This window comes from Akebia trifoliata, chromosome 14, assembly GCF_017979445.1.
Source record: "Akebia trifoliata isolate Shusen 1 chromosome 14, ASM1797944v1, whole genome shotgun sequence".
Taxonomy (NCBI): Eukaryota; Viridiplantae; Streptophyta; class Magnoliopsida; order Ranunculales; family Lardizabalaceae; genus Akebia; species Akebia trifoliata.
Genome location: NC_141388.1, coordinates 5,511,284 through 5,523,763, shown reverse-complemented (window position 1 = coordinate 5,523,763; position 12,480 = coordinate 5,511,284). Strand labels below are relative to the sequence as shown.

Sequence of the window (12,480 nt, the reverse complement as noted above, 5' to 3'; positions counted from 1 at the left end):
AAAATATAACGTTATAACTTGATTCTACGGTCAGTTTGACTGCCATTTGATAATACTTTTTTTGACTCAGGTTGATCGTTGACTAGGGTCTCATGATCGCAGAGATCTTTATGAAGGATAGTCGATTTCTACACTTGTATGACCCCTTTACATAATGTATATACAACAAATCTCTTTTCTTTTTTATATGTTTGATTGGTTGATTGATTTTTCTTCACGCCCTTATTTTGTACTTAAATTTTCAAGAATTTTGGATTTTATGAATTTTAATTTTTCATTTAATCAAATAAATCCTAACAACAAAATAAATTTCTAAGAGAACATCACATCATGCGTTGATGTGACTATTATTTTTATTAATTCTTCTGATTTTGATCCTACCAATCATGAAGTTGTCATCAAGTGAGGAATGGATTTCTGTCCATGTCTTAGTTAGAGAAATCTACTTCTCTTTTTATATTACTTTACTTTGTTGACGGTGGGTTCAAAAGATCAAAAGAACTAATAAAACAATTAGACATAATAATGCATGACTCGATCTTCTCTAAGAAGATATTTGCTTTTAGAGTACAAGAAGTTGGTGTTAAAGTCAATTTCAGGATATAATTAATGACGGCTTGTTGCAAATCAAAAGCTAAAAAACTTTTTATTTAGACGCTCTGAGAAAATATTGGAGTGGCAATAGAAACCTTCTTAGATTAGTCTCTATCTGGACTGATCATAACTAACCACCCAAAGTCAATTATAAGTAGTTAGTTAGAGAATTTTTATTACCACACCATTATTTTCTTAAAATGCACCCAATTAATTTTATTAGACACACGTGTCGGGTGTGGTGATAGAAGCTCTAATTTAGAGAGGGAAGTTTTAGTGCTGGAATAATGCTGACGATGACGTGAATTGGACTTTTAGTGATGAAATGGTATCTGGGACATCGAATATGACGGAAACGGTAACGTTACGCTGTTTGGTGACAAGTTATAATTAGTCACTGTCGGTGGGACTATTGAAGAATTGTAAGTCGTCGAATTTCGTTTGTGGGCCATAAGATCATAACCCATTATAATTTGAGTATGGCTAGCTTAACTAACTTAGTAAGGAAGAAAAAAGCCTTACAAAGATTCATCCATCATCAAAAGAAAATCTAGAGATCCGTATTTCTCAAGCTTTTATTTTAACAGTGGATGTTCCTTTGGAAAGCTGTTTTTCCTTACTAAGTTAGTTAGAAAAGTTTTTATTTTTTTTCAAATTTGTGTCACATTTAGTATGCCATCTTGAATTATTCTTAGCACGTCGTCCTCTAGTTCTCATCGTAGATATTCATCATAAATCATCCATGTAAATCTCGAGGATTATCAATTGGTCTTATTAGAAAGTTGGGGAAATTATCAAAAAAAAAAAATATTTTTTAAAAATAATAATTTTATAATATTATAAAAAAGAATAAGGATTGTTTAAAAAAAAAAAAAAATTCAATAACTACTGCTGTCATTTTTTTAATATTATCTTTTTCTAATACGTATAGGAACGATTTTCAACTGTTCTTAATGCTCTAGAATATTTTTGTTTTAATTTTCAAATCATTATTCTTGATATATTTGACTTGTTTAATTCTTCTGAATTGATTGAGATGATTTCTTTAAACCTAGAAATATTGATGTTTATTGTGAAATTCTTGGACAATAATAAAGTATTTGTTCTGAATTTTCATTTTAGATCTCTCTCATAAATGGATTTTAAGTTTTATTTCTTTTATGTAATTCAGGTGAGATTTTTGAGAGATTATTTATGATTTTTTATCTTGATGATGAAGAAATACTTGTAAGTTTCTTTCTAAGTTGGATCTATATAAAAGAATTTGTAAGATTATTTTAAAAAGAATAAAAAATAACTTTTCACTAAATCCAAAAATAGTAGATGTGCACCCTATTATTTGTTATCTTGATGATATTTACTACAGTAAGTCCGAATTTGTCCCAACCACATCTATTTTTGGTCATTGAATTTATCTTTTTAAAGAACTCAACAATGATTCAAATATTATATAAATAGAAAATAATGAATTTACCTCAGATAAATAAAAAATAAAATCATAAAAAATTGCTAGTATAAAGTTTTACCCAAACGATGATCGAGTCCAGAAGAAGTATAGACTGAGCTAACAAATTAAAGCAACGAGTTGTAGTTCTAACCACGTTAAATTGCCACGTATTCGATGAAATTTATGATTTTGGAATCTTCGTACCGTGTGCCACGTGATCATCAGTCATCAAACACAGTCTTCAGTTCACAGCTTCAGTCTCACAGATCCACATTTCTCCTTACATCTCTCCTTATCTCTTAGAAACCCTAGCCCTAATTTATTCGTCTCTGTATCTCGATCTGAAAATTTCTCTCACTGTTTTATCTGCTCGATCTTAAAGGAGGGATGTAGAGGTCTCGATCAGATGCGATCTAACAATCTGAAGATGGTTTCGACCTGGTACGAGCCAATGCGGAGAAGGATTCCGAAAAGGGTCTGGTTAGGGTTCCAAAAATCTCAAGGTGTCCTCGTGGGTGGAAATCACACCTCATCCAGGTTTTGTACTCGCTAATCTCCTTCCGATACCGAGGTAACCCGGTTTGATTTCATCTCTTCTTTTTTTTAAAAATCTGCTTTTTCTACGAAAATTCGTAATCTCTGCGATCTACAGTTCAGATCGAGGTAAGATTCGATCACTCTCCCCTAGCACATTGAAAGATCGGAAATTTATGAGATTTTGAGTAACATAAAAGAGGAATCATGGCTTTAAAATTCTTGAAATCTCAAATTCTTCATGGATCCATAGCTAGACGAGTTCTCCTTCGTGCTTTTCTCTTTACATCGGCTATGGCGATCTTTCCTTTTCTGCAACTTCTATGTGAAATCGGACCGAATGACCTTTTCATGGTGAATTCTGATGGTTGTGCCCTAGATGTTGCTTCTAGCCCGTTTTTATTTCCAGGAAAGATTCTGAAACCTGGCTCTGATCATGCATTTCCAATCCTACCGCCACCTCTATCGGTGCCATGCAAGGAAAATGCTAATCTCACACTTGATGTGTTTAGAAAACTAATCGATGAGAAATTGTTGGATTCTGGGGCTAAAGCTCTCTGTGTTGGGCAAGGATCAGTATTGTCGGTCTCAGCATTACAAGAATTAGGGTTCTCAGATGCTTTAGCTGTTGACCGACACCGATTCTTTTCTCTTGTTAAGAAAAGTTTCATTCACGGGCTCGATTTCAATGACAATTCTTTCGATTTCGTCTTCTCCAGAGCTCTCAATAGGGTATCTGTTCCTGCTCTTCTTGTGCTCGAGATGGAGCGTGTCTTGAAGCCAGGTGGAATTGGGGCAATGCTTGTGGCTGTCCCTAGTTCGAACCCTGGGAATTTGATTAAATCAGCTGCTCCTATTTCATCGTTCTTGAAAAGCTCAGATGTTGTTCATGTTAGGAGTATCCATTCGTTTTCATTGGTCGTCTTTAAGAAAAAAATCAACAGTTTCAATCCGTTTGAACGATATCAGCTCCCAAATGATTGCCCATCTGTTATGAACACCAAATCATTCATAGAGCAATTGGAGCCTCTGGTGAAGGTAAAACCAGTAGGAATTGAAGAAAGGTTTTCTTTCCTACCCAAATTCATCGATATCTCTTCTAGAAAAAAGTTCATTTATATTGATATAGGGGCGGGGAAGTTCCCTAACTCCAACATTACAAATTGGATCCTCACCGTCTATCCATTAAAATCTCAGGCGTTTGATGTTTATGTGGTTGACCATGACACATCTGTCCTATCTTCCTATGTTAAAAAGCCGGGTATCACCTTTGTCTATCACCCGGGGCTGGCTGAAAACACGACTACTGCCAGTTTCAATCCTGATGGAGATTCAGAACTAGGATTGAATGAAGAAGGATTTGATTTTCTTGTTTGGTTTAGAGAAACTGTGGCAGATGGAAATTTCGTTGTTCTGAAGATGAATGCAGTTGGGGTGGAATTGAAACTCCTTCATGAATTATTCGAAACTGGAGCCATATGCCTTGTCGATGAGCTCTTCCTTCACTGCCCAGAGAGTGTAGATGGACAAGAAGGGGATGTTCGTGGAGACTGCATGGACATCTTCAAGGGCCTGCGGAGTAGCGGCATCTTTGTCCATCAATGGTCAGGGGACTGAGCAGCTTCCATGGGAAGTTTGCTGAACTCTGTGGCTTTTATTTAGACCCTACTAGCTTTCATTTAGACTCTACTATGTTAAAGTTTACTGGTCTTGTTTCACTTCCAGTGGTCTTTGTTTAAGTTTCTATGTGTGTGCTAAATAAGGAGGAAACATCTACTCCACCATGCTTTATTATTGTGTGAACCTAAGTACTTATGCTTTAAATTTATGAATAGTGGTGTGTGCTTTTTATGTTATTTGGCAGTTGATAACGTTCATTATGATTGATATGCGTGTTCCGATGCTGTATGATTTTGGAATTATTTACTCTATGAAACTGAGATGTGTTTTTGCAGTTTTACAACTTATATGTTTTTGAAAGGATGGTAGTGGTTTCATTGGTTCTTGCCATAATTAAGTTTCAATGTGCTTATTGGCATATATCTCATCTTACAAGATGATCTTGTAGTTGGTGGAAATATGATTGCATTATAACTATACCATTTCTCTATTGTGATAACTCACATGCACTGATGAATATTATTGGATTCCTCCAAGATCGATGCTTCATCTGTTATATCCGAATTAAGCATGTTGTACATAATGTTACTTATTTTTGTCCTGAATGGCTTGATTTTAATGATGGAACCAATTACAGGATTTTAGATTTCAAATGGCCCTCTCTTCCCTCTAGAAAGCGTCCTCAAAGTCATATTGCAACATGTAAGGCAAATGAGTAAGGGTCCAAGCCCAGTGTCCATGATTTTGAAATCTTTTTTAAGTCTGGGTTTACTCAGGTGAACTCAATTAGGAAACTGAGGAGCTGAGTCCAATTCGGTACTTTATTGGCGGCCTTCAAAACAATCTGGTTTTGATTATCCGGTCCCTTTTTAGGAATTTATGAGGATATTTTCTTGTCTCGAGCTGTCAATTGTTCATTCATTTAATACTTAGTGACCAATTAATCACAAAGCTAAGTTGGAGGATAAGCTAATACGATTGTGAGTTGTTTGTGGTAAAACACACTAGGCTACTGATTTCTTCAATTATTTTTATAAACTTTCTGAATTTGTCAAACGCAGTTGGCCAAAAAAAAATATTATCTTTATTGAGTGAAAAAAAGATGAATCTATCAAAAGGCTGGTTTTGATGGAATGAAAACAACAATAATCAGAAACAGTCAAACATGGCAGAATCGAAGTGGTCTTAAATTGGAGGAACTATATTTTGGGGGAAGAGAACTAGGGATAAGGCAAGGATTATGGCGACCATGTGCTATGAGGTTCTGTATCATGTCCATCTCAGGTCACACCGTCTGCTTTTTGTTCTGCATATATGAACCAAAAGTTGGCCTGTGGAATTCCTTTGATCTTTTACCATTTGAAATATATATATATATTTTGATAATGGCAAAGAACAGTGGATGATCTACAAATCTCCTAGACAAAGAATTAACTAAATCTGCCGGCCTCTGATTATCAAGATACAAATACCCAAAAAAAAAAAAAGGTGTAAAAGTCAAACAGTAGGATGAAACTTACTCTAATGGTAGATGTTGGCTTGAAAGCTATTTTTATGTTCTTGATTTCTCCCTTAAGGGATGAATTAGTTCATGTCCTGGTTCTTCCACATCTGTTAAAAAAAAAAAACTCTCATTTTGTTCACTAACAGTCGGAAAAGCTCCTACAAAGATTGAAGGAAGAATCAGTTAAGATTACAAAGCTGATCTCCCATGAAAGAGAATATTTGAGACAACTAAACAACTGAATATTTATCCACCTTGCCACCCCACAAATTCGAACTCCTTCGCAGATAAGAGCTCAGCCTCATAAAATAAGATTGATTACATTGTCTTGTTTTGTGTAGTCAACTCTCTAATAGTAATGACCGACCAATCCTAAGCTGAGGATATATTTGTTTTAAACGTTGTATTTTGTGTTTACACAGTTGGGATTATTGACCCATGTAAATTATATATCTCAGAGATAACAATTGGATTTCGGGTTTACACGATACACATCATGATTTCAACAGTCCCCTTTCACTTTAATGGCAGCAATCATCTACTCAGTGTGTATTCTGAATCGATATTATAATTTCAATCTGGTAGAATTTTGTATTGGGAAATTGTTTTCAGTAACTTGAAGAAATAAATGATCACACCAGCAAAAGACCCAAGTAAGGAAACTATGGGAATTATCAAGCCAACTAATTCCATTTCCTTATAGTTACCTTTTTCTTTTGTTCTTAGCTTGCATAATTGATCAGGGCAAGGAGAGATCCTTAATTGTTCCATTCTGAAACCACACTTTAGATAATGATAACTAGAGAGGGTGATGAACCTACATTAATATATCTAGAAAATCCTGAGACAAACATCAATTACTGCACTCGATCAATCAAGCGACAAGGACTCATGGACAACCATGCTCTCGATCAATGAGGATCTAAACTGGTCATAAATACCAAAACAATAATAAAAAGTAAAGCTCAAAGACGTACAATCCTCATTCATGCAGTAGAGAGCAGAGAGTGAGAGAGACTTTAAAGATGACATTAAAAAAAAGGCCCAGAGAAGGCATAATGAAGATCAAATTTCATTTTAGCTGCCGCATTTCAAAATTTTCAGTTGTGTAAAAAGTAGAATAACGTTGTAAACGAGGACTCACTGAGCCGTGAAAGCCCGAAAAATGTTTTTCCAAAATTTTTTTATTTTCTTTCTTATTATAAAAAGGGAAATTAAAGAAGAAATCTCGACTGTGTTTAGATTCACTATAAATTCCAAAACAGTGAAGACTTCAATTTTAGACCTATTATGTTTTTATCTCTTACAGAACAAAACAGATGGATCGCAACTGTCTTCTCTTGGTGCCACACTTGAAAAGAGTGGTAGAAAAAGCATTTTATCCTTTTATCATCAATCTAGACCGTTATATTAATCAGCTATCTCTGAGATGGGGACAGACACGAAAATCATGATTATGAAGACTAGTTTCAATTGATCCATCGCGAGGTGTACCCCTTGAATGTGATTGATTCAGTGACAGGCCAGCAAGCAAGTAACGGATTAGATTGCCTGTTATTGTTATTTTTTTAGAACTCTTGAACCACATGAGCCAAGTAATCTGAAAACCAAGAACTTTCTCTTGACTTGTAAATAGATCAGGCCGATGCAAACTATTATGAAACTTTGACAAGAAAAATTCTCTAAAAACCCTGCAAACTATAACTAGCTAGTTTCCCAACCAAACATGATATATGTATAGTGTATGATAAACACAAATGATCAACTAACACCCTCAGGCTTGCCTGTGCAGAACATATATGAAGTTACAGGTTACAGTATTTCTAATGGAATGCCCTTCTCTGTCTATACCATTAAGTCCAGCGCAATACCATGCCATACCTCCTTTCATTATTTGAAAGCCCTGGAAGGAAAATAGGGGAAACATGAACAACTTTATAAGCACAGCCTCTCTTCAATCATCAGACCTGTTGTTGACCTTGATCTCCAAGAGTTGCTCAACTGGCTGACGGCAAATTGGGCAGCGGCTTGTCTGGAACCTTAGAACCTTGGCACACCCACTGCACATACACTGCAAAACAAAATAAAACCAATCCCATCTTTTAGTAACGAGAAATTTGTTTCCACTAACAAACATCATAGATCTGATTCCATGATCATCAAGACACATTCTTTCTGGATCTAGGCCTGACATGCTGTTAAGAAGTGTTTCCGTCAACATTTGACGAAAAAAGAAATTTGTCTGTTGGCCCTTGCGTCAACAAGGAGCTCACACAGGTTGTGAACCACCACTCAATGATTCCAGCTTGGAGGCCTTCAAGGCTAAAAAATTGAGATATTCAATGAGCCTAACCACCAAAATCTATGGGTTCTTTTCTGAACCATTTGCCATATTTTAGAATGGATCAACCTGGTTAAGGAGATCCAGATGGGAAGCATTGAATAGTACACCACGAATGTACAGCATAAACAGGAAGATAAACTTCTTACTGTCTCATGCCCTGACCACAACATGACATGGAGAAGCTAAGACAGATGTAATTACCATATGTCGGCAGGGGAGGACAGTTGTGTCCCGTGGTTCTGAGAGGCAGATAACACATTCTTTTCCTGGATCATTCGCATCAAAGTCACCATCAACTGAATTTCCAATACCATAAATCTCCTGTAGTTCATACCTCATCCCATTAACATACAGGATCTGCTTCACCACTCTCACCTGGAACTCACCTTTCTCCCTCTCGAACACTGCCTGTGTGATCTGAGAATTTATGGTCCTGGGCATGGGCATTGTGTTCTCCCCCTCTGACAAATTATGGTCCAATTGGGATGCCTCTGCCTTCACGGCAAGGGGATACACTTCCATATCACCCTCTTTCAGTAATTCTATATCCTCGAACATTGAGAAGTCAATTCCGGTTCCTGAAGGTTGCCTGAATGTCTGACCAAGACCTTGCTGGAAAGACACTGTGATAGGTTCATGAAGGTTTTCCTTCATTGGTGTAAGGTTACAGTCTGCCCCTTCTTTTGCAAAGAATATAACAGTGATGCTGCATTTCAAAAGAGGATAAATGAAACCTTTAGATGGATCATGGAAATGTAAATTTACTGGGAAATATTAAGCATAAACAAATAAAATCAAAGGGAAGGCACCATTCACCTCCTAAACCATAAGGAAAACGATATCCAGTTGGCTTTCCATGGTTTCCTTACTTCCTTTATATTGTAGACGATTACTCAGACATGAGTGTAATCATTATTAGTTTTCCAAGTGGCCACGCTCTACTCTGACATTTTTCCCACTCTTTCCTACAATTGTACACTCGAGAATTACCTGAGACTCCTTTTTAACAAACATGCTCCTCTCTATCTCTCTCTCTCTGGTTTGCTTTAAGGTAAAAAATCCACTGATGTCAAAGGTAAGACCAAGTTGAAGCCAAGAAATAAATTAAAAAAAAAAAAATTCAAGGTGGCAGCTCATCCTATTCAAAATCTCTTTTTTTATATTAGGTAATTCAAAATCTCTTTTCCACAAACAGATTCTACAATTAGACATCTAGAAGCTTATTAATCTTGAGAATTTATACTAAGAGGGTTTATTGCTCGAGGAAGATAAATTTATATTTGATGAAGCTTATACTTTTTAAAGTGCTACTTCGACTTGCACCAAAGCACTCTTGAAGTACAATAAAAAGTGTGACAATTAACTAAGTGCTATTCGATATTTTACTTTATGCACTAGTATTTTACTTTATATTACTTAGAAGGTAATAGTGATGTAGATCAAGTTAAAGTGACATTAACTAAAAACTTGTTATTATGACTTTATCTGTCTTCTACAAATACACATACCTGAGGCATTCCTGCTGCTACATCACACATGCATTTAATTATTTAAAATATTATCCCGAGTCCATTTTGGGGGTTTACTGTATCCGACACTCCAAACATATCCTAGCCGGACTCTAACACCATTACCCATATCAAAGCAACAACGCCTAGCTGTATCTTTACCATATTCATATAATATGTATCAAAACTAGTGTTGCAAAGTTAACCTGTTATCATAGGACAATTCTTCAAGTGCTTAAGAGATCTAAATTCGGAGTGTGGTGATCTAAGTTCCAAGTCAACAAGGGATGCAATTCAGCCACACATGAATAAACAGTCAATTTATAAAATCACAACCTGTTTGGCTTTGTGTGGTGGTTATTGAAATAATATCAACAAGGGATACAATTCAGCCACACATGAATAAACAGTCCATTTATAAAATCACAATCTGTTTGGATTTGTGTGGTGGTGATTGAAATAATATCATATCTAGTGAAATTACTGCAGAGCCAAATGTTACCTTGGAGACATCCAAGCATAATGTGTTGGTAATCCAGTCCAATGGATATAGTATCTATCATAGTCTTCGTGTTGACTTCTGACTATAATCCAAGTCTTCCTCATTGGAGGTAGCCTAATTTCCTCCTTTTTATAGGTTAGATTTCTTTTTCATTAAATGTGATTTAGCATCTATTTTAACTGTTTTGTGCTTTACACTTTTCGAGTAGGTGATGAACACCCGATCCAAGCAAATTTTCCACGAATAATGAGGGCATATTTGTAAAATTATGCATTAGTATTTGCTGATGTATTACATTAGTTCATACAAGCAGAATATAGATGCCAATTGACTAAGAAAATATTCCTTAGAGAGTAAAATAGCAAATAATAAAATCAGATATAATAACGATGGCATACTTAATGTTTTGCTCAACAAAACCATTGATGAAGATGTTTTAATGTGTTGAGTCCTTCCCTTTTCCCCTGGAATCTGAAAAACGCATATGGTTTGACACAGATTTCTTGGGGGGGGGGGGGGGGGGGGGGGGGGGGGAGAAGGGAAAGGTTATGGAAGGATGACACTTTCACCATAGCTTAGGCATTGATTTACATTGGAATAGGAAACCCATTTACCCTTTTTGTTGAAGTGCCAATGATGTAATGTAGTTTTCATCAGGTACATATTATTTGCAGAAAAATATCCAATCACCTAGTTGTGGTACCATAAACAATTCTCTGAAAATGTCCAGAGAAAACTCAAACCATTTCAGCAAAGATGCCAAAACTACAAAATAATCTACCATCATCTCCATAAAGAGAAGAATTGGGCATTGTTAAACATGTACTTCCTTGGATTCTCTAAAAATTCCATTGGGCCACCTCTCTATCAATAATTTTATTAGCAATTGCAAAGAATACTGAGACGGCAAAACAATCAAACAAACAAAATTGAAAACAATACCATGTACAAATCAAAATAATTTAAAGAACAACAATATGTCATTGTCAGGGAATGTGATTCACCACAAGTAATTTCCTTTCAAATCACACATATAGTATTTGAAACTCAAAATTGAATCCTTGATCTCTAACATTTCAATAGCATGTTATAAATATGTATATCAGTCAACCCAAAACAGATTCACATTTATTGTACATGTTTGCAAATTCAAACAAACTTTTACCTTCCCGGTACAGTGGCATCAAAGGTGAATGAAACGAGGAAATGCCCAGGGTTCGCTTCATCGGGCTCCACTTTCAGAGTCTCTTTCTTGAGATTTACATCATTACGGATCATGACAGCCTTCTGATGCTCAACATAAGGTGCAGGGGGAGGGGGAACAGGACCACACGGGTACCGTCCACCGACCCAATTCGCATGGGCAGGATCCACATGGGGACCACCAACACGGTGATGGTGATCGAATGGAGCGGGTAATGGACCCGTCATACTTGGTGGTGGTGGAGGGTAAAACCCTGAGTATTGGTAGTACTGGGCCGGATTAGGGTTCGGGTACTGAGCCGGGTAAGGTGTTGCAGCAGCAAAAACGTATCTGTTTCCAGAAATTTCAGGATGTGGAGTGGGAGTGGGAGACGGAGGTGGGTGGTTGTTAGGGTTTCTGTGCCTTCGCCTACTGCTACCGCCATTGCCGCCGCTACTGCTTCCACTATTTCCCATTTTTGTCTCTCTCTTTTTCTCCTTCAACAGAATTTTGAAGAAAAGTTTGCTTTTTCTTCTGGTATTTGATGATGAGATCAAAGAGACATGGTGAAGAAGATGCACAGAAACACAAATTAGGATTCTTTTCTCCTTTTGTTGTCTCCACTTGAGGAACGAAACTAGAACTCTGAAGAAGATTTCCCTCGCTTTATAATATTAAACGCATAAACCAGGATTGATCAATCCTTTGGCACCAAAGATTAAAAACTAGGGTCTAATGACGAATAGAAACCCTAAAACACCAAGAAAAATAACTAATCTTGGTTCAAATATTCCTCTTTTTTTCTGGTTCTCCGCTTTCCTCTGATCTCTGCGATTACAAAGAGGACGAAGAGAGAGATTTCTAATTAGGGCTTCGAAACGACGACGAGTTGAGAGAGAGATAGAGAGGAATCGTTTTCCTGGTTCGATGAGGGGCAATGGGGATTGCGTAAAGCTCCGCCCACGACACAGAGAAGTGGTTACGCTAAAGTGAGCCTCTCTTCTTTTCTTCTTTATTTAATTAATTTTATTTTTTGCCCCCCAAAAAAGGCGCATCTCATCAAATTTTTATTACTGAAACATCTATATATTTTAGTAAATGACATAAGCATCCAAAATTCATGAACTGGATTTCGCGCCAAGACCCTTTGCGTGTCAATGTCGCGTGACGGTAGTTGTATGCGTTTTTATTGTCGTTTTTTATTCCAAAACTAACCCTCTATCTAGTGCGAGGAGCTTTGGTGA

General features: G+C 36.5%; 2 protein-coding genes across 2 annotated transcripts; one reads left to right on the top strand and one right to left on the bottom strand.

Moving 5' to 3' along the window:
* Nucleotides 1-2,282: 2,282 nt before the first annotated feature.
* On the top strand, nt 2,283-4,431 carry LOC147385773 (uncharacterized). The gene has a single exon (XM_086422099.1). It carries the CDS (start codon nt 2,783-2,785, stop codon nt 4,190-4,192), a length of 1,410 nt encoding a protein of 469 aa, XP_086278225.1. The 5' UTR covers nt 2,283-2,782; the 3' UTR covers nt 4,193-4,431.
* A 2,946-nt stretch (nt 4,432-7,377) lies between these two features.
* On the bottom strand, nt 7,378-12,227 carry LOC147385772 (putative E3 ubiquitin-protein ligase LUL2). Its single transcript, XM_086422098.1, has 3 exons — nt 11,219-12,227; nt 8,245-8,749; nt 7,378-7,770 (listed from the first exon to the last, which is right to left on the bottom strand). The coding sequence occupies exons 1-3, from the start codon at nt 11,710-11,712 to the stop codon at nt 7,654-7,656; spliced, it is 1,116 nt and encodes a 371-aa protein (XP_086278224.1). The 5' UTR covers nt 11,713-12,227; the 3' UTR covers nt 7,378-7,653.
* Nucleotides 12,228-12,480: the final 253 nt, after the last annotated feature.